Source organism: Bombina bombina, chromosome 3 (genome assembly GCF_027579735.1).
Source record: "Bombina bombina isolate aBomBom1 chromosome 3, aBomBom1.pri, whole genome shotgun sequence".
NCBI lineage: Eukaryota > Metazoa > Chordata > Amphibia > Anura > Bombinatoridae > Bombina > Bombina bombina.
The window spans coordinates 414,844,528-414,868,430 of NC_069501.1; the positions used below are offsets into that span (position 1 = coordinate 414,844,528).

The window sequence follows — 23,903 nt, forward strand, 5'->3', positions numbered from 1 at the left end:
TTATGGTGGTTATGATTTTTTTGCATAAAGCACAATTATTTCCAAATTCCTTTGTTGATGCTTTTTACTTCTTTCTTTATCACCCCACTACTTGGCTATTCGTTAAACTGAATTGTGGGTGTGGTGAGGGGTGTATTTATAGGCATTTTGAGGTTTGGGAAACTTTGCCCCTCCTGGTAGGATTGTATATCCCATACGTCACCAGCTCATGAACTCTTGCCAATATGAAAGAAATTAATTTATCAGGTAAGTTCTTACATTAATTATGTTTTTGTCTTCTTTCTCAGCTAAAAGTGATTTGATTCCCTAATATACTTGCATACCTGTCTATATATATATATATGTGTGTGTGTAAAATATTTGTTAGCGTTCTATCACAATCACTCATTATCAATAGCTATTTATTGCTTTGGCTAGAAAGATTCATTGAGAAATGTTTGGGTAAGAGGTTGCAGCAATGCAATTCTCTGCTTTTTTACGTTCTTTGATTATCTTTATTATCTTTTGGTAATCCTTTAAAAAAGGTTGTGATGTACAGGAAAGAAAAACTTTAGAAAGTTTGTTATGTAGGATATATACCTACTTTAAATGTAGACTGGACACCAATGTTCCTCAAACTTAACAATTTTGCAGCTTATTTTGTTTTTAATTAAAAAAAAAAAAAAACAGACAAAATGGTAGATCTTTATTTAATCTGACCTTTATTTTTGTGTAAGCATTTTTTTTACAGCTTAGAAAGTGCATTAGTGGTGGTGCTCTTTATCTACCCAGAATCCTATGCAGTCAAGTGGAACCACAGACAGGTTTGCTTTGTAATTTCCATTTTGGTATCCAAACATTGGAATGGGTTATTTGCTTTCTGTAGTAATTCCAGGAAAGCTAGTGGGTATTAATAACTGAACATTATACGACACTTACATATGCACATGACACTTTGCATTCTATATTCTCTACTTGATTTTGTTTTCATTCCTGCAGCTAAGGGCAACCCAGGTCTTAGATTAAGATGAGTGGTCCAAAAGTTCAGTCCATATTAGAATTCTTTATTTCACAAGCAATGACCTCCTTTACCTCTGATATGGAATATCTGTACCGAGCTCTGGAGTTTTACCTGAAGAATCTGCAGATAAAAGGAGTCATGATCAGAAAATAACACAAAGTTACTTAGTCACTACACATAATTATTTTGGAATGGATATGTTTACTTATATGTAGGTGTTGTTTACATACATTCAGTATCATATAATAACTCATGGGCAAATTCAGAAATACTTGGGCTAGTAATATTGCTAACATAGCCAAAGCGCATATGATTCAAATATCTGTTAAATTTCATCCATGTGAAATCCAAGGTTAACAGACTCTGATCATTTTTAATCAGTTTAAGAGGATGGAAACCTACCAGAACTTTTACTTATAATATCAATGAGCAAGAGTTACAATAAATAGATTCTGCCATCATGAGAAAATATTAAGATACTGAAAGTATTAGGTTCACTTGTTGACCATATAAACTTAACAATAAGACCTTGTGCTACCCCTGTGAGTCCTACATAAGTGTGGTCATTTTAAGGGCTATGGGGCTGGCCCTTTAAATGGTTTTGAATATTAGGCCCTCACTGAGATTGACTCATCTGTGCTAAGGTATGGAAATCTGAATCTGAGAAGCTACAGACATTTGAGGAGTGGAGTCGAGATACACTGATATAAAGTGTGTCACAGGGAAAGGGCTAAAAGGACTAATTAATTAAAAATAGTTAGCATAAAAAATTGTTTAAACATTTCTGGCAAGTATTTTAAAATAATTTTTAAAAATAAGCAAAATAATTACATTGCTAAGCTGCTTGGAGCAGCCAACCCCACCCCCTCTTATACACAGGCATTGCATTTAAACTGAGTTCACAGCTTCTAGGCATGCTCCAGCAGATAATTCCTATGCATTTTTGCATTCTACCAAAACAACAATAGATATAGATACAGCCATAGAAGGAAATGTGTGGGGGAAGTTAGAGCATTACAATTCAGAAATCAAAAAGAAAGGGTTAATAGCGAGGCACTGCAGTATACATTCGCAGGTAAAGTAATTAAAGTACATATTATTATATTTTGTCTCTATCCCAACTTGTTTTATGTCCCTTTAAGTGTTCTATAGCCAAGTACTTAGAAGCCAGCCCATTTTAAGGTTCAGCACCCAGGATAGCGCTTGCTTATTGGTGGCTACATTCAGCCAACCAATAAGCAAGCGTAACTCAGGTTGGCCGACTCCTAAGCTTTACATTCCTGTTTTTACAATAAAGATAGCAAGAGAACAAAGAAAAATTGATAATAGGAGTAAATTAGAAAGTTGCTTAACATTGCATGCTCTATCTGAATAATGAAAGAAAAAAAATTGGGTTTAGTATCCCTTTAAGTAAAGATTTTAAATCACCTAAAATTCACCTGCAATTCCTTTCTTTGTGAATAGAGCCCTATCTATAACTTCAAAATAATTTAGAACTGACATCCTTTTTTTAATTTAAAATTTGCTGTATGGAAACTTGTATGTGTTTATTTGTAAGGAATCCTTGCTATCCACTCACCAATGTATTAGAACAAAACTTGTTAATATTAAAAACAGATTTTTTACTTTCCAATAAATATTCCCATTCAAGATTCTTGATACTTATATAATTATAAAAGTAACAGACATATCCTTGGAGATATAATGAAGTTGTACATATTTGTCATTTCCAGTTAACCCCATCATGGCAACTCCATAATAGTGAATTAGTAGTGGACCTACTCAACACAGGGCCTTGGTGAAAATCTTTTTTTGAGCAGCCCAAATTTAACTCAATAGTATCACAAGAAATAATATACATGCTGCTCTGTATAATCATTTTGATTATAAATAGATAGGTGGACCTGCAATTTGTGCTAATAAATGGCTCTCTGCATTAGGAGTATACATATTCTGCACATCCCTATGTATAGACTGACTGCTATGGGCCCCCAGCACTTGGGTCCTTGTGCTACTGCCCCTGCTGCACCAATGGTAGTTCTGCCCCTGAGTACTCTATTACACTTCCAAACTTTACAGACATATACATATACATATACCAATTATTTTTTCTTAAAGGGCACACATATACTGTATGTATATATATATATATATATATATATATATATATATATATATATATGTATTTCATTAAAGAATATATATTTTAATAAATGAACATATATATAATTTTATATACTGTTTATATTTATTTATTTATTTTCTCAACTGGAATAAATGAAATCATCACTTCAGTTAGCCCTAACCATGACATGGTCTCACTTCAAAAAACTAAATTCAAGAAGAGAAGAAGGTTGTTGGAGATAAAAAGCAGTCATCTAGATTACGAGTTTTGAGCGCTATAGTTAAAGTAAAGAATGCCACAAAAGTGGCGTTATTTAACCCCCTATAGCGCTGCTATTAAAAGTTTAAAAAAACCCGGCTTGCTCGGGCCATATGGAGATTTTGAGCTCCATACCGCACCCAAATACAAGCAGTGTTTTGATGTGCTTGTGCACACTGTCCCCATAGACATCAATGGGGAGTGCCAGCAAAAAAAAAAAACTAACACCTGCGATCGTTGAAACAAAAGCTCCGTAACGCAGCCGCATTGATGTCTATGGGGAAAAAAAGTTATGTTTAAACCTAACACGTTAACATGAACCCTGAGTCTAAACACCCCTAATCTGCCTCCCCCAACATCGCCGACACCTACATAATGTTATTAATCGCTAATCTGCCGCTCCCAATATCGCTGCCACCTGAATAAAACGATTAACCCCTAATCTGCCGCTCCAGATGTCGCCCCCACTATACTACAGTTATTAACCACTATTCCGCCGCACCCCAACATCGCCACAACTATATTAAAGTTATTAACCCATATTCCACCGCTCCCCAACATCGCCGCAACTAAATAAAATTGTTAACCCCTAAACCTCTGGCCTCCCACATCACTACCACTAAATAAACCTATTAAGCCCTAAACTGCCAGCCCCCCACATCGCAACAACCTAAATTAAACTATATTAACCCCTAAACCCTAACGTAACCCTAACCCTAACACCCCCTAACTTTAACATAATTAAAATATAGCTAAATTAAAATTACAATTATTAACTAAATAAACCTATAAACCCCTAAACCACCAGCCCCCCACATCGCAAACAACCTAAATTAAACTATTAACCCCTACCCCTAACCCTACCCCTAAACATAACTCTAACACCCCCTAACTTTAACATAATTAAAATAGATCTAAATTAAATTTACAATTATTAACTAAATAACTAATAGTTATATTGTAGCTAGCTTAGGTTTTATTTTTATTTCACAGGTAAGTTTGTATTTATTTTAGCTAGGTAGACTAGTTAGTAAATAGCTATTAACTATTTACTAACTACCTAGCTAAAATACATACAAACTTACCTGTGAAATAAAACCTAACCTGCCTTACACTAAACCTAACATTACAAAAAATAAAACAAAACTACCATTACAAAAAAAAACAACAAAATTATCCAAAAAAATAAAAATGATTCCTATTCTAACACCCTAAAATAAAAAGGGCCTTTTGTAGGGCATTGCCCTGAGTTAAACAGCTCTTTTGCTCCAAAAAAAATACAATCACCCCCTAACACTATACAAACCCACATACCCAAAACTACCAAGGGTCCTTAAAAGGGCCTTTTGGGGGTGCCCTTAAAAGGGCCTTTTGTAGGGAATTGCCCTGAGATAAACAGCTCTTTTGCTCCAAAAAAATAAAAAAATTAAAACTAAATATACCTGTGAAATAAAACCTAACCTGCCTTACACTAAACCTAACATTACAAAAAAATAAACTAAACTAAATACATACTTACCTGTGAAATAAAATCTAAGCTAGCTACAATGTAACTAATAGTTATATTGTAGCCAGCTTAGGTTTTATTTTTATTTCACAGGTAAGTTTGTATTTATTTTAACTAGGTAGACTAGTTAGTAAATAGTTATTAACTATTTAATAACTACCTAGCTAAAATAAATACAATCTTACCTGTCAAATAAAACCTAACCTGCCTTACCATTACAAAAAATAAAAAACACTAAAATCACAAAAAATAAAAAAAACTGCCATTACAAAAAAAAATTATCGAAAAAAATAAAGACTATTCTTATTTTAATACTCTTTAAAAAAAACACCACAAAATAAAAAAGACTAATCTAGAATAAACTACAAAGGGCCCTTAAAAGGGCCTTTTGTAGGGCATTGCCCTGAGATAAACAGCTCTTTTGCTCCAAAAAAAATACAAACCCCCCCTAACACTATACTAACCCCCACCCCCCAAACTACCAAGGGCCCTTAAAAGGGCATTTTGTAGGGCATTGCCCTAAAGATATCAGCTCTTTTAGCGAAAAAAAAAAATACAAATACACACTAACATTACAAACACCCACCCCCCCAAACTCACAAAATAAAAAAATAAACTATCTATAAAAAGGGCATTTAGCTCTTTTACAAGCCCAAACCCTAATCTAAAAAAAAAAACACCCAAAAAAACCCTAAAAAACTTAACACTAACCCCCGACGATCCACTTACAGTTTTTTAAGTCCCCCTTGAATGATTTTAACCCTGGAGAAGTTTTAATCCAGACGGCCTCTTCAATTTTCAGTTTTTTTTAGAAATAGGTTTTTTATTTTGGGGGGTTGGTTGGGTGGTGGGTTTTACTGTTGGGGGGGGGGTCTTTGTGTTTTTTTTACTAGTAAAAGCTGATAAAGGCCCTTTTACGGGCCATTGGTAGTTTATTGTAGGCTAGGGTTTTTTTATTTTGGGTGGGCTTTTTTATTTTGATAGGGCTATTAGATTAGGTGTAATTCTTTTTTATTTTTGATAATTTCATTTGTTATTTTCCGTAATTTAGTGTTTGTTATTTTTTGTAACTTAGTATTTTTTTATTTTTTGTAATTACTTTGTAATTTTTATAGTAGTGTTAGGATGTTTTTAATGTGTAGTTTAGTTGTATTTAATTGGTAGTTAGTTTAATTTTAGTTTAATAATTATATTAGTTTAATTGTTAGTTTAAACTTAGTTTTTTTAATTTAAGATAGGGAAATTGTAATATTAATATAAAGTTAGGGGGCGTTAGGTTTAGGGGTTACTAGTTTAAATTAGTTTATTATGATGTGGGGGGCTTTCGGTTTAGGGGTTAATAGTTTAATTTAATATATTTAGTTGATGGGGGCTTTTGGTTTATGGGTTAATAGGTTTATTATAGTGGCAGTGGTGTAGGGCTTAATAACTTTAGTATAGTGGGGGCGATGTGGGCGGACAGCAGATTAGGGGTTAATAATATTTAAATAGTGTTTGTGATGCGGGAGGGTGGCGGTTTAGGGGTTAATAAGTTTATTATAGTGGTGACGATGTCGGGGAGCGGCGGAATAGGGGTTAATAATTTTTTTAAGTGGCGGCGATGTCAGGAGCGGCAGATTAGGGGTTAATAAATTTATTATAGTGTTTGCGATGCGGGAGGGCCTCGGTTTTGGGGTTAATAGGTAGTTTATGGGTGTACTTTTTAACACTTTAGTTATGAGTTTTATGCTACAGCTTTTGTAGTGTAAAACTCATAACTACTGACTTTAGATGGCGGTACAGATCTTGTAATTTTAGGCTGTAACGCTCGCTTTTTAGTAGGGATGGGCGAATGTTTTGCAACATTCGAAAAATGAAACGAATTTTAACACGTTCGTTCGAATCGAATTTCAAATGTTTACATAACATTCTAACATTCAATTTTCGAATGTTCGGTGTCGAATTTTATGATTTGTAATAGTATTTCTAATGCTTTCTTTAAATGTAATATTAGAATTATGCAATATTCTATATAGAAACATTCAAAATGATATATTTGTATCTATTATGTATCAATTTACTAGATTCCCTACCACATGAACTATTGAACTTCTGAATAGTATTTGTTAAATAGAATGTTACATTCGAAATTTCGAATGTGGACATTCGATATAATTATAAACATTCGAATTTGAAAGTGACATTCGAAAACTGTAAATAGCATTCGATTATAGAATTTTCAAGAATATTCGTTCTTAACATTCGGATTTAAAATTTGAATTTCGGTAATAACATTCGTTCTAACATTTGAATTCGGAAATTTACACATTCCCCATCCCTACTTTTTAGCCTCACCGCAAAACTGGTAATACCAGCGCTATGGGATTCCCATTGAAAAACGTCATTTTTAGGAGTGCGGGACTGATGTTGCGTTACAGGCTAAAAGGCTTGCGGTACAGCTATGCCGACAAGACTTGTAATGGCGGCGGTGCCATATTTCCAGCGTTAAAAGACAAACGCACAAACTTGTAATCTAGGTGAGTGTGATTAAAATCCAATGAGATGATTTGCCAGTGTTTTGGAGGCGTCAGCTAGTTGCAGGTTTTTCATATACATCTTATAATCATTATATTGATGTGCAACAGCAGATCAGGACTGAGCAGAATAAAGAAATCCATAACTGACAAAGACAAGTAAGTAGGTGAATCATAGCAGTAATTTACGATATCTGGTAACAGTTATCCTGGAGATAGGTACTGTAACAATCAAAGGGACAGTCTACACCTTAGTCACCTTAAAGTCTCACTTTAGATTAAGCTGCAAACAGCCTCCTGCACCCTTTCTATATCATGCAGCAGTAATAGTAAAAAAGTTATTTTAAAATGACTATTGTTTCTGGTCACTTTGAAATGGCTGCTGAGCTCCACCCACTGATGACATCACAATATGGGCTGCATTAAAGGTTTACAAGTTACAAAAGACTCACTAATTGGATTCAACAGACTGTAAATGCTATTTAGCAGAGAGCGCAGATGCAGCCCAGATCGTGACGTCATCAGTGGGCAAAGCTTGGAAGCCCTTTCAAAGTGACCAGAAACAATAGTCATTTTAAATTACTTTTTTACTGTTACTGCTGCATGATATGGAAATGGTGCAGGAGGTTATTTGCAGCTTAATCTAAAGTAAGACTTTAAGATGACTAAGGTATAGACTGTCCCTTTAAGATACTACTTTTTAAGTATGGTTCTTTTTTTGGTTTGACCAATAGTCTGGGAGTGATAGAATGAGAACAAAGAGAGACTAATATTCTGATTACAACAAATTTTAGAGATTAAAGGGGCAGTCTACATGATTTTTTTTATTGTTTAAAAAGATAGATAATCCTGTCCCTGCATACTGCTAAATTATCTCAGTACTTTTGACAGACATGCATTTTAGCCAATCAGTGCTGACTTATAAATAACTCCACGGGAGTAAGCACAATGTTATCTATATGATACACATGAATTAGCAGTGTCTAGCTATGAAAAACTGTCAAAATGCACTGAGATAAGCCTTTAACAGTTTAGAAATCAGTTTATGAACCTACATAGGTTTAGCTTTCAGCAAAGAATACCAAGGGGACAAAGCCTCTTCTAGCCTGCTCTCCTTCATGCTTGTCTCTCCCATGCCACAGCCACTGCCCTCCCCCCCGCCTACCAGCACATCACAGGTAACTCCCTTTGTTAACTTTCTTCCTACAGTCACTGCCCTGCTCCCCGCCTCCCAGCCCTCCCACCTCCCAGCACCTATTTAATGGAAGTTGCTGCTGCCTTACTCTGAGACTGCAGCCTCTTCTAGCCTGCTCTCCTTCATGCTTGTCTCTCCCATGCCACAGCCACTGCCCTCCCCCCGCCTACCAGCACATCACAGGTAACTCCCTTTGTTAACTTTCTTCCTACAGCCACTGCCCTGCCCCCCGCCTCCCAGCCCTCACACCTCCCAGCACCTATTTAATGGAAGTTGCTGCGCGACCGTGCAGCGGTCAAGCCCGTCTGCGCCCGTCCGCGCCTGGACCGCGTCCAGCACCACTAACCCTGGCTCCCATAACCACTGCCACTACGACGCCAGCACCCTCCTCCATCTCAACACCGGTAGATCATCTGCCTGCCACCACGCATCCCGACAAACACCATAGGACCCTTCACCTGCCGCAACTGCACCTTCTCCTCCCTCCGAACCACTAACCTGCCAGTCACCTCTCACGCCTTCTCCTCCCTCCGAACCACTAACCTGCCAGTCACCTCACGCAAAAACAACCGCAACCACCTCAACTGCATCCTCCTCAACACCCGCTCCGTCCGCAAGCACGCCGTCGAAATCTGGAACCTGCTCAACTCCATCTCCCCGGACGTTGCCTTCCTTACTGAAACCTGGCTGAACCCCACATCAATGCCGGACATCGCCATCGCCATCCCCGATGGATACAAGATCTCCCACAAGGACCGCAGCAACCGACCGGGAGGAGGCATCGCCATCGTCCACAAACACTCCCTCCAGGTCACAACCAGCTCTGACTACCACTCACCAGGCTTGGAACACCTACACTTCAAGATCCAGGTCAGTCCCAACACTACCCTCCGGGGCACCCTCATCTACAGACCTCCCGGACCTCGTCCTGCCTTCTGTGACTCCATCACCGACCTCATCGCACCCCACGCCCTCCCCTCAACAGACTACATCCTCCTCGGTGACCTCAACTTCCACCTAGACAACCCCAATGACCACAACACTGCCAACCTCTTAGAAAACCTTGGAACCATCGGTCTAAAGCAACTCGTCAACTCCCCAACCCACTCAGCCGGACACACACTCGACCCTATCTTCTCTGCAGGCAACCATATCTCAGTTAACCACATCACCGAACTCCATCGGACCGACCACCATTGCATACATTTTTCTTTCAACAAACCCACCGCACACCTCCAGCAGCACCACCCACCCCGCAGAAACTGGAACAACATCACCAAAGACCAACTGCACTCCACCCTGAACAAGTGCCCCCCAGCTACCTCCACAGATGCCAACTCCTCTGCCCGCAACCTCCACCACTGGCTCACCGACTGCACCAACACCCTCGCCCCTCTCAAGAAATCGTCCAACCGCCAACCCACCAACAAGGCTAGTTGGTTCACCCCTGCCCTCCAGGACTCCAAACGCCACTGCAGGCGATTGGAAAGGACCTGGAGATCCAGCAAGAACCCCACAAATAAAACAGCCTACAAAGAAGCCATCACTACCCACCACCACCTCATCAAAACCACCAAGAAGACAGCCATCCAAGATAGAATCAATGCCAATGTCCACAACAGCAAGGAGCTGTTCACAGTCATCAAGGAATTCTCAAATCCCAACAGCAACACCAATGACATCCCGCCCTCCCAGGACCTCTGCGATAACCTCGCAATGTACTTCCACCGCAAGATTGTCGACATCTATGACAGCTTCGCGCCCCAGAACTCACCCACCACCACCTACCCACCTACTCCCACCGTTACCTCACCCAAATACACCACTGCCTACCCCCCACTGACCATCTGGAGCCCCCTCACCACAGAGGACACCATCAGGATCATGAAATCGATCCACTCCGGAGCACCCTCGGACCCATGCCCGCATCACATTTTCAACAAAGCGGGTGACACCATCGCCCCCGAGCTCTGCAGCACCATCAACTGCTCCATCGAAACCAGCACTTTCCGGATGACTGGAAATTAAAACCCCTACTGAAAAAACCCACGGCTGACCCCAAAAATCCGAAGAACTACCGCCCAATCTCTCTGCTCCCCTTTGCGGCCAAAGTCATCGAGAAGTCCATCAACGCGCAACTCGTTGACTACATCGAAGCCAACCACACCCTGGACCCCTCCCAATCCAGTTTCAGGAGCAACCACAGCACCGAGACCGCCCTCGTCGCTGCCACAGACGACATCTTCGCCCTACTCAACCGAGGAGATCCCGCCGCCCTCATTCTCCTAGACCCCTCAGCAGCATTCGACACTGTCTCCCACCTCACCCTCCGCAACCGACTACACGATGCCGGCATACGCGACAAAGTCCTGGAATGGATCACCTCCTTCCTCACCGGCAGAACCCAGAAAGTTAGACTCCCACCCTTCACCTCCAAGCCCACAGAAATCAGCTGCGGTGTACCCCAAGGCTCTTCTCTGAGCCCCACCCTATTCAACATCTACATGGCCCCTCTCTCCGCCATCGCCCGACGACACAACCTCAACATTGTCTCCTACGCCGATGACACCCAGCTAATCATCTCACTCACCAGTGACCCCACCACCGCCAAGAGAAACGTCCACGAAGGGCTGACAGCAGTCGCCACCTGGATGAACTACAACTGCCTAAAGCTGAACGCAGACAAGACCGAAGTCCTCCACCACATCCGCCTGGAATAACTCCTGGTGGCCCACAGCACTCGGACACCCTCCAACCCCCACCGACCATGCAAGAAATCTAGGCGTCATCCTGGACTCATCTCTCTCCATGGACCGGCAAATCAATGCCGTCTCTTCTGCATGCTTCCACACACTTCACCTGCTGCGAAAGATCTTCAAATGGATCCCAACCGAGACCAGGAAGACTGTCACTCATGCCCTCGTCAGCAGCCGACTGGACTATGGTAACACACTCTACGCCGGCACCACCATCAAGCTCCAAAAGAGACTACAGCGCATCCAGAACTCCTCGGCCAGACTAATCCTTGACATCCCTCGTCAATGCCACATCACCAAATACCTGCGGGACCTGCACTGACTCCCCATCAACAAAAGAATAACCTTCAAACTTCTCACCCACACATTCAAGGCCCTCCACAACATCGGTCCCGAATACTTGAACCACTGTGTTACCTTCTACACCCCTGCCAGACAACTTCGATCGGCCGACCAAGCCCTCGCTGTCATCCCCCGCATCAGGAAAACCACAGCGGGAGGCAGATCCTTCTCTCACCTGGCTGCCAAGACTTGGAACACCCTCCCGCTGCACCTTAGACAAGCTACCGCCCTAACTAAGTTCAGAAAGGACCTCAAGACCTGGCTCTTCGACTGAACTGCAACCCTCAGCACCTTGAGACCCTTACGGGTGAATAGCCGTGCTTTACAAGAACCCAATAGATAGATAGATAGAAAGCAAATTTTATAATAAAAGTAAATTGGAAAGTTGTTTAAAATTGCATGCCCTATCATAATCATGAAACTTTAAAAGGACAGTCAAATCTAAAATAAACTTTAATGTTTCAAATAGGGCATGTAATTTTAAACAACTTTCCAATTTACTTTTATCACCAATTTTGCTTTGTTCTCTTGGTATTCTTAGTTGAAAGCTAAACCTAGGAGGTTCATATGCGAATTTCTTAGACCTTGAAGGCCGCCTCTAATCTAAATGCATTTTGATAGTTTTTCACCACTAGAGGGCATTAGTTCACGTGTTTCATATAGATTACATTGAGCTCATGCACGTGAATTTACCATGGAGACAGCTCTGATTGGCTAAACTGCAAGTCTGTAAAAAGAACTGAAATAAGGGGGCAGTCTGCTGAGGCTTAGATACAAGGTAATTACAGAGGTAAAATGTGTATAATTATAACTGTGTTGGTTATACAAAACTGGGGAATTGGTATTTAAGGGATTATCTATCTTTTAAAACAACAAAAATTCTGGTGTTGACTGTCCCTTTAATTTTGATTAGGCTGTCCATTTAACTGTGTGCCTCTGTCATAGATGATATTCAAAACTGTGCCAAAGAGTAACTTCTTTAGTTAATAAGCAACTGACAGATATTGAAGATGTATAATGTTTGACATTTTGAATAAAGCAACAAAAAACAACAAATATAGTAGTATATCTGCTCTGGCCAAGAAATTGTGGATGAGAAAAGTTACTACATCAGTTTTATTATTTTATGTATTATAGAAATTAACCTGGAAAAAAAATAAAAAAATAAACAGGCTTGTCTGAGACTAAAACAGTTTTTAAAATAATGTCCCCCAATTGCCCCCAAAGTTTTGTGAAATAAAAAAAGTAGGGGGGCAGAGCTAGCATCGGAACTGAGTGGTCGCACAACACTACAGCTCTGTACATAATACCAGCCTATTTGAATAATAGACCGCTCAGGAACACATATTGCTAATCAAGTGGGGCTTAACTATTGGAGAGCCGATCCAGCAAGCTAGGTCTCTAGCAGATAATTCAGTTTCTGGCATATCTCTCATGTTAATGGAGAGTTCACTGTAGAAGCCACTGGGAAGCGACCATCTTTACGTGTATATCCACGTGGAGTAGGACAACTCTTACAATCCAAGATCTACTCTTCCTATAATACTAAGAAACTGATCCTTACTAGCCACCATGGAAGAGATCTACCATGTTATCAATGTATTGTTTTTGGACCTAAAGAGAGAGCTCCTTATTCTAGTTACGGACCGTTTATCTCCTCAAGTCTCCTCCAGCAAAGACGGAGAGAGTCTGATGGCAGCACCATCATTTATTATTAAAGATCGAAAGGAAAAGAGGCAGAAGGCCGTGAAACACCCGGACATCCAATTGCCAAGAGACAGGAATCCAGCCCGATTTGAGCCTCGGCAAATTCAAAACACGGTAAGCCGTATTTTTACCTGCAAGACTGCACTGAAAATCACAGATAGGAAGAGCGCTCCTGGAATCTTAAGTGATTACCTTACAAGCTAAGGGGATAGTAGAATCCACGGCAATGCCGACCAAGCGGGTCTTAGGGGCGCAAAACTGGGAAATAATGGCTATGGTTTTTGAGCCCTGGACACGGTCTACACTGGCATGTATGAACGGTATTCGATTTGGCAGTTGCTGGGACACTCTTGAAACACCTAGATCTGCCTTGGACGATGAGGACCTACATATGGTCTGTAGTATTGGCCGGGAGGAGCAATTAACAATTTTCAGCATGTATCCTAAAGACGGAATAGGCTAAACATTAACTGAGTTTGACTTAGAACCACTAGATAGGCTGGCAGACTAACCTACATCATCTTGGGACATGACCTATCTATATAGTCTACGCCATAGGTGCATAGTCTCTTACATTCCTGATGAGACTTTGTTATATTTACACAGTTAACTTCTGTTTGCTAGTTTTACAGTTAATGGGACTTATAAATATATTCATATGTCTGTTAGTGCTGTTCAATATTTACTAATGTATACATACCATATGCTATGCTAAACTTATAGTTTAAAGGTGGAGCTATACTTGTTGATGTTCAGCATATTACCCTGTTTCTATCAATATACCAGGCTATGTTTGTTTCATATCTAGCAGTTTATTGTGTAAATTGACCTAAGTCAGGGCCCCGGTTTTAGTTCAAGGATTAATGGGCCTTTACATTGCGGTCTATGGGAACTGCATGTTCCCAGTGTAAATATATATGTATATGCTTATATACACAAATATGTATGTGTTAAAATGTGTATATACACAAAATAACACACAAATATATATGTATATCAGCATATACATATATATTTATATTTCTTTCATGTAATTAGCAAGAGTCCATGAGCTAGTGACGTATGGGATATACATTCCTACCAGGAGGGGCAAAGTTTCCCAAACCTCAAAATGCCTATAAATACACCCCTCACCACACCCACAAATCAGTTTTACAAACTTTGCCTCCTGTGGAGGTGGTGAAGTAAGTTTGTGCTAGATTCTACGTTGATATGCGCTCCGCAGCAGGTTGGAGCCCGGTTTTCCTCTCAGCGTGCAGTGAATGTCAGAGGGATGTGAAGAGAGTATTGCCTATTTGAATTCAATGATCTCCTTCTACGGGGTCTATTTCATAGGTTCTCTGTTATCGGTCGTAGAGATTCATCTCTTACCTCCCTTTTCAGATCGACGATATACTCTTATATATACCATTACCTCTACTGATTCTCGTTTCAGTACTGGTTTGGCTTTCTACTACATGTAGATGAGTGTCCTGGGGTAAGTAAGTCTTATTTTCTGTGACACTCTAAGCTATGGTTGGGCACTTTTATATAAAGTTCTAAATATATGTGTTTAAACATTTATTTGCCTTGATTCAGGATGTTCAACGTTCCTTATTTTCAGACAGTCAGTTTCATATTTGGGATTATGCATATGGATAATTCAATTTTTTCTTACCTTAAAATTTGACTTTTTTTCCTGTGGGCTGTTAGGCTCGCGGGGGCTGAAAATGCTTCATTTTATTGCGTCATTCTTGGCGCGGACTTTCTTGGCGCAAAAAATTTCTTGTCATTTCCGGCGTCATACGTGTCGCAGGAAGTTGCGTCATTTTTTTGACGTTTTTGCCCCAAAAAATGTCGGCGTTACCGGATGTGGCGCCATTTTTGGCGCCAAAAGCATTTAGGCGCCAAATAATGTGGGCGGCTTTTTTGGCGCTAAAAAAAATTTGAGCGTCATTGTTGTCTCCACAATATTTAAGTCTCATTATTTATTGCTTCTGGTTGCTAGAAGCTTGTTCATTGGCATTTTTTTCCCATTCCTGAAACTGTCATTTAAGGAATTTGATCAATTTTGCTTTATATGTTGTTTTTTCTATTACATATTGCAAGATGTCTCAAATGGACTCTGAATCAGAAGCCACTTTTGGAAAAACGCTTAACTGAGTTTCAGTTCTACCAAAGCTAAGTTCATTTATTTTAAATGTTATAAATGTTTATCTTTAGCTATGGTTTGTAATAAGATATTATGTTATACTTTTACATGCGGAATCCATTAGTATTTATGCTTTATATATTTTCTTTTCTTACAAGAAATATTTAGAAGACTTATAAGAAATATTTTTCTGATTCTATGTTAAAGGCTTTGTCTGACTTCGTGCCTTCTAATAAAATTTTTAGGTCTTTTTCACTTCTTTTTTAATTATTGAAGTTTCAAATGACCAACAACATACTGATTTATCCTTCTCTGATGATGTTTTTTTCAGAAATTTTCTTCATCAGATATTGACACTAACAAATCTACTTTTTTATTATTTTTCAATTATTAAAGTACATTTGTTCTTTGTTGAAAAGGTGTTGATTATTTTGGATATTAAGGTAACTAGTTCTTTAAGACTAGCTGACATTATTTCTGCCTATTTATTTCTTTAGAGGTTTTCTTTCCAATTCCCTATACTAGGGAATGGAATAGGCTGAGAATTTTCTTTTATTCCTTCTTCAAAAAGGTTTTATACTATATTCTTTGCCAGCAGTTAAACTCAATTTGGAGGGTTCTCCAATTTATTGGGGCTATCTCTAATTCTACTAATTATGCTATTGTTTCTATAGCAAAATAGTATTTATTTTCCTTTAGATAGCTGTATCTTATTTATGGAAAATTATTTAGTTTCAGGCTTGGTCCTGTGATTTATTTGGATATTGCAATTGCTTCATTTTCTCTGTTTACTTTAAGATCAAGTATCAGATTATGATTTATTTTAGCATTGTTAAAGGGAAAACATTTACTAGACTAGGTGCTGTTGCATTTGTCTTGTTGTTTTGCATTTATTGATTATGCAAGTCCACTGTATTGGCTGGTCCTTTAAACTGAACTATCATGCTAATAATTTCATTTGTGTCTTCATTTTATTGAATATTTTCGCAGATGAGGGTTAATCTATGTCTTTAGCTTTGTTAGCTAGAAGAATTTTGTGATTTTTAAAAAAAAAATCCATATTTCCTTTGTTCTAAGATAATCAATTATTTGTTTTATAATTGGATTTAATTCTTAACTGTTACTCTGGGCTTCAAGGTTGAGTTCTAAGACTAAAAACTTTAAGCTTATACTAGTTTGGTTGTTCTTATTAAGGAACGAATTCCTGAGTTCTTTCCCAAGTAACATGTCTATAATTGGAGTTCGAAATCAGCTCCCTAATTTTGCGATGTACGTGCCGAATTCCAGCTTGGCTGGTAAGGGGCAGGTTAAGGCTTCTTTGAAATTTATTTTGTCCAAATTTCTTTGATTTTATTCCAGCAAGGCTAACACTTTCTTTAACTGTGTTTCTGTCCTATATATTTTGGGTACTGTTGAAGCATTGCTGGGCACCCATGGGGTTCAAGCGCTGCTCAGACCTGGAATCTTCTGGGGTATTTCTTCCAGTTTCTTTTGAGGAACCGGGTTTTGGAGTTTTATTCAAACTATTTTGCCTTTTTATGGTCTTTTGATAGCATTATTTGTGGTGCAGGGATTATACAAAGATATCTCAATTAATATCTTTAAAACCGATTGTTCGACACTCTCTGACGTGGTGGACAGATCACCATTGTTTAGTTCAGGGGGCTTCTTTTTGTTCCTCCAACCTAGACTGTGATCTCAACAGATGCAAATCTGACAGGTTGGGGAGCTGTATGGGGGTTTCTGACAGCACAAGGGGTTTGGGAATCTCAGGAGGTGAGATTACCAATCAACATTTTTGGAACTCCGTGCAATTTTCAGAACTCTTCAGTCATGGCCTCTTCTAAAGAGAGAATCGTTCATTTGTTTTCAGACAGACAATGTCACAACTGTGGCATACATCAATCATCAAGGAGGGACTCACAGTCCTCTGGCTATGAAAGAAGTATCTTGGATACTGGTATGGGCGGAATCCAGCTCCTGTCTAGTTTCTGCGGTTCATATCCCAGGTATAGACAATTGGGAAGCGGATTATCTCAGTCGCCAAACGTTACATCCAGGCGAATGGTCTCTTCACCCAGAGGTATTTCTTCAGATTGTTCAAATATGGGGACTTCCAGAAATAGATCTGATGGCTTCTCATCTAAACAAGAAACTTCCCAGGTATCTGTCCAGATCCAGGGATCCTCAAGCGGAAGCAGTGGATGCATTGTCACTTCCTTGGAAGTATCATCCTGCCTATATCTTTCCGCCTCTAGTTCTTCTTCCAAGAGTAATCTCCAAGATTCTGAAGGAATGCTCGTTTGTTCTGCTGGTGGCTCCAGCATGGCCTCACAGGTTTTGGTATGCGGATCTTGTCCGGATGGCCTCTTGCCAACCGTGGACTCTTCCGTTAAGACCAGACCTTCTGTCGCAAGGTCCTTTTTTCCTTCAGGATCTCAAATTCTTAAATTTAAAGGTATGGAGATTGAACGCTTGATTCTTAGTCAAAGAGGTTTCTCTGACTCGGTGATTAATACTATGTTACAGGCTCGTAAATCTGTATCTAGGAAGATATATTATAGAGTCTGGAAGACTTACATTTCTTGGTGTCTTTCTCATCATTTTTCCTGGCATTCTTTTAGAATTCCGAGAATTTTACAGTTTCTTCAGGATGGTTTGGATAAAGGTTTGTCTGCAAGTTCCTTGAAAGGACAAATCTCTGCTCTTTTTGTTCTTTTTTACAGAAAGATTGCTAATCTTCCTGATATTCATTGTTTTGTACAAGCTTTGGTTCATATAAAACCTGTCATTAAGTCAATTTCTCCTCCTTGGAGTTTGAATTTGGTTCTGGGGGCTCTTCAAGCTCCTCCGTTTGAACCTATGCATTCATTGGACATTAAATTACTTTCTTGGAAAGTTTTGTTTCTTTTGGCCATCTCTTCTGCTAGAAGAGTTTCTAAAATATCTGCTCTTTCTTGTGAGTCTCCTTTTCTGATTTTTCATCAGGATAAGGCGGTGTTGCGAACTTCTTTTAAATTTTTTACCTAAGGTTGTGAATTCTAACAACATTAGTAGAGAAATTGTGGTTCCTTCATTATGTCCTAATCCTAAGAATTCTAAGGAGAGATCATTGCATTCTTTGGATGTAGTTAGAGCTTTGAAATATTATGTTGAAGCTACTAAGAGTTTCCGAATGACATCTAGTCTATTTGTTATCTTTTCTGGTTCTAGGAAAGGTCAGAAGGCCTCTGCCATTTCTTTGGCATCTTGGTTGAAATCTTTAATTCATCATGCTTATGTCGAGTCGGGTAAAACTCTGCCTCAAAGGATTACAGCTCATTCTACTAGGTCAGTTTCTACTTCCTGGGCGTTTAGGAATGAAGCTTCGGTTGATCAGATTTGCAAAGCAGCAACTTGGTCTTCTTTGCATACTTTTACTAAATTCTACCATTTTGATGTGTTTTCTTCTTCTGAAGCAGTTTTTGGTAGAAAAGTACTTCAGTCAGCTGTTTCAGTTTGATTCTTCTGCTTATAATTTCAGGGTTTTTTTCATCATAAGATTTAAACTTTATTTTGGGTGTGGATTATTTTTCAGCGGAATTGGCTGTCTTTATTTTATCCCTCCCTCTCTAGTGACTCTTGCGTGGAAGATCCACATCTTGGATAGTCATTATCCCATACGTCACTAGCTCATGGACTCTTGCTAATTACATGAAAGAAAACATAATTTATGTAAGAACTTACCTGATAAATTCATTTCTTTCATATTAGCAAGAGTCCATGAGGCCCACCCTTTTTGTGGTGGTTATGATTTTTTTGTATAAAGCACAATTATTCCAATTCCTTATTTTTTATGCTTTCGCACTTTTTTCTTATCACCCCACTTCTTGGCTATACGTTAAACTGATTTGTGGGTGTGGTGAGGGGTGTATTTATAGTCATTTTGAGGTTTGGGAAACTTTGCCCCTCCTGGTAGGAATGTATATCCCATACGTCACTAGCTCATGGACTCTTGCTAATATGAAAGAAATGAATTTATCAGGTAAGTTCTTACATAAATTATGTTTTTCTGCCCATCGCTCCACGACTTACCCCCTTCGCTGTGCTAGTTCTCATGCCATGTCTAACGACATGAGAATGAAGCTCCCAATGGAGCCTATAGAAGCGCGCTCTAGTCAGTTCAATGCTTCCGTGCAATGAGAACGCGAGGTCACGCTGATATTGCACATTTGCATGCAGTGGTATTACAAAGTGGAGTGCAAATATCTCTTTAGCGAAAGCAATATTTTGCGCTCCACTTTTAATCTGGCCCAAAATATATAAATTGCAGTGATTTGTGTAGATGTCAAAAATGGGTACTGTTCCTTCAACTTGCTGATTTCCCCTTTCAATGACTGGTTATATACTACACTTATGGTGGTAACCATAAAGCCATACTGACTATAAATAAATACATTGGTTTATCTCTTTATCTTTAAAGGGACACTGAACCCACATTTCTTCTTTTGTAATTCAGATAGAGCATGCAATTTTAAGCAACTTTCTAATTTACTCCTATTATCAATTTTTCTTCGTTCTCTTGCTATCATTATTTGAAAAAGAAGGCATCTAAGCTTTTTTTTGGTTTGAGCACTCTGGACAGCACTTTTTTATTGATGGATGAATTTATCCACCAATCAGCAAGGACAACCCAGGTTGTTCACCAAAAATGGGCCGGCATCTAAACTTACATTCTTGCATTTCAAATAAAGATACCAAGAGAATGAAGAAAATTTGAAAATAGGAGTAAATTAGAAAGTTGCTTAAAATTTCATGCTCAATCTGAATCACAAAAGAAAAATGTTGGGTACAGTGTCCCTTTAAGAAAGTATTATGATAATATTTGTGATAAAATATAATGTTAAATAACATAATTGCATTATTTTTAAAAAGATTGTGTCTTTGAAATACAGGAGTCAACAAACAACTTCTATACAAATGGACTCTAGTCCCAGGTTAGAATACACTTTAGGTCTCTTGCATTTTTGAAAAAAAGAGTAACATAGGATTTTTCATATAGCACATTTGCTCAGTACTTATCTTTCTCCCTTCATGCACCAGCCAAAGGCACATTGTTTACAGGTATGGAAGTTAAGTCACTGTGACATGTTCTGGGCATTCAAGAGGTCATGTAACTACTGTCAGAGTGTTACACAGTGCAAATTTAACTACTTGTTTGCCCATGTGTGATACAGGTAAGCTATGGTTGTCATTTGTTTATGTATGGTCTGACCTATCAAGGAATTAAACTACAGGTATGAGTGTGTAACAAAGCGTTAAAACACTGGCTGTTTATGACAACCACAGGTTTAAATTACTGCTGGCTATGAGGTGAAATAACTGCTACCAGTTTATCACAAAAAAGTATTATAACGCATTGATTTTGCTTGTGTTTTGTTGGCAACAAAGGGGTTAAATTATTTTTTGGAGCTTGCCATTGCCACTAGATTTTGAACAGATATCTTGAGCCCTGTTCTAATGTGTAGCAATTCTCTTTGTTTCCTGTTATCTGCAATAGATGTCAATGGATAACAATGTATGAATAATTATCTCTTACCTTCTAAGACTCCGGGATGCAAACTGTCAAACACCAGAAGCACAATAAACATTATGAGAGCCAGGGAAGAGAGACTGACACCGCACACCAGGAAGCTGTAACTACCTTGCGTTTGCATCACCTGAATCAGGAAATAATGTTACAAAAAGAGGGGGTGAGGAGTGAACTTGCTTCCCCAAGTCTGATATGCTCCCAATATCAGATGTGTGAAAGTGTGCAAGGTGGGGGTGGGGAGCGCTCAAAAAGAGCTGTGAGTTGGACTGTGATTCTTAACTATTCCTTAAAATCCTTCAAATCTTCTCACAAAAATCCTAAATTAAAGTGTTAATAAATTAATCACTATGCTATGTGGCGGTAGACGTTAGACGTTTCTACAAAAGAGTGTACTCCGTGTTAAAACTTATTTCCCCTAATCGGCAATTTTGTAACAATATATATTGTTTGAAACTTAGTTTAAAGTGCAGTGCGTGTATATATGTGCATTAGTAATATTCCCATCCGCAACAGATACTACTGGTATTTATCCTATTCCTTAACACTTCTATCCGTAATGTGTAAGCACAATGTTGTGAATACAATATTGTAAATATACTTATAAGTGAATGAAAAAATATACAGTGGTTTAGAAAAAAAACATTTACTTAAAACATGTTAAAATACAAATACAAATACTGTTGCTGAAGACAATTCATATGGTGTTCCGTATCTTTGTAATTAAAGCATATATTAGAGCATATCCATATCCTATGAAAAAGTGTAATTGTTTAAAAATAATGTTTTTCAGTGAGTTCAGATATTGTGATTCTTTAGTAATATATCTGATAGGGTATTCTTAAGTTGTGGCCACAACTAGTCCATAGATTAAAAAAGTCCCAAAGGTAAAAACAAATTGGCTCGACTCCCCCTAACCGGACCTCCGATATCCCTTACCTCCGTGATATTTATCGTGGTGCCGTGGGTTCTGGGAAGAGTGCTTCTGTGTACAAGCCGAGTTGTTGTTTCTCCCGTCGGCGTACCGCCGTTTGGGTCGCTTCCGCAACTACTTCCTACCCAGGTGTGTTTGATGTCCGTCTGACGTGGTGCACGGAGGACCTATCGGGTAGCCGGATCGTGGGGGGAGTGTTCCTGTGATCCTTCTGCTGGAGCTAATAGTATCCACACTCGATGTCGTTTTCTACGCGTTTCAGCGCTGTACCTTGCGCCTTTATCAAGACTGTACCACTGTATATTTTTTCATTCACTTATAAGTATATTTACAATATTGTATTCACAACATTGTGCTTACACATTACGGATAGAAGTGTTAAGGAATAGGATAAATACCAGTAGTATCTGTTGCGGATGGGAATATTACTAATGCACATATATACACGCACTGCACTTTAAACTAAGTTTCAAACAATATATATTGTTACAAAATTGCCGATTAGGGGAAATAAGTTTTAACACGGAGTACACTCTTTTGTAGAAACGTCTACCGCCACATAGCATAGTGATTAATTTATTAACACTTTAATTTAGGATTTTTGTGAGAAGATTTGAAGGATTTTAAGGAATAGTTAAGAATCACAGTCCAACTCACAGCTCTTTTTGAGCGCTCCCCACCCCCACCTTGCACAGGAAATAATGTTAAACATATAAGTGGAATAGGAGACAACAGCGTCTGGGCAAGAAAGGGACAGTGGTCCCTATGTCATTTCCATGCTAAGTGTGTAGCATGGCTTTTTGTAGGGTTTACAAAATTCAAACCCATTCCGTTCTATTTTAAAACAGCATGCTAACTAACCCATTTATCCCAAGTTTTTCATACATTTGTAGCACTGCCAGTCCAGAGCTGAACATAGCTGCTGAGCCAATCAGTGGTACCTTATGTGTGTATCCACCAATCACCAGCTTTGTACAGCAAAGGATCTGCAATGCATTGCTAATACAGAGCTGACATTAAAGGAACATGAAAGTCAAAATTTCAACTTGATTCAGATAGAGCATGTAATTTAAAAAAATAATAATTCCATTATCAAATTGTGCAGTGTTTTTATGCAAACACTTTCTGAGGCGCAGCTCCTACTGAACAAATTCACAGTATATATGTATATTAGTCTATGATTGGCTCATGGCTGTCACATGATAGCAGGGACATATAATTCAAGGAAACAAATCTGCTGTTATTAGAAATTCTGTTTGTTTCATTGCATTATCTTTTTATTATGCATGTTTTAAATATGCAAATCTACTGTGTTTAAATACATTGTGCAAGATTATAAGCAACACTCAAATATACAAGAGGTATGGAGTGTTAACATCTCCGGAGCGCAATCCATGCTGCTTGCATTTTTGTTCAGGTATTATAAGTTTATGATCATTATATATTATGCATGCGGTAGTGTACAGTAACGCAAGCTACAATATTCATGTTGGGTAGCGCATTTGTATTCTTTCTCTCAGATAACAGATTTTTATGAGGGCCTGCACTAAAATTCATAACGGATAATGCTCGAGCACTTAACCAATTGTAGATTTATGCCTCTTTCAACTTTTTTTTTTTATTAAGAATAACGGCATACTCACCGTTCCCACTAGAATCTGCAGGACCATCTCCCCCAATGCTGCTCCAGTTACAAGAATAGTTGTGGCACAGCCTAAGGGTATAAATATCACTATCTTAATAGAAATGCGGATATAGATGCAGCATAATAATTACTTAAAAATAAAGATTTAGGAGTAGATTTAACAACAGTCGAGCGGACATAATTTGCTGTAGTGCATGCTGTCGGCATTTAACATTGCACAA

At 38.7% G+C, this 23,903-nt stretch overlaps 1 protein-coding gene across 2 annotated transcripts in view; it reads right to left on the minus strand.

Annotated features, from left to right (window-relative positions):
* Positions 1–684: 684 nt before the first annotated feature.
* MFSD4A (major facilitator superfamily domain containing 4A) overlaps positions 685–23,903 on the minus strand; it is a 173,261-nt gene continuing 150,042 nt past the window's right edge. For both annotated transcript variants that reach the window (XM_053706614.1, XM_053706615.1), the window contains exons 8-10: positions 23,681–23,751; positions 21,113–21,233; positions 685–1,120 (exon numbers count right to left, since the gene is read on the minus strand). In XM_053706614.1, the coding sequence (XP_053562589.1) occupies positions 1,068–1,120; positions 21,113–21,233; positions 23,681–23,751 (245 nt within the window). In that variant the 3' untranslated portion in view covers positions 685–1,067. The remainder of the gene's footprint in view (positions 1,121–21,112; positions 21,234–23,680; positions 23,752–23,903) is intronic.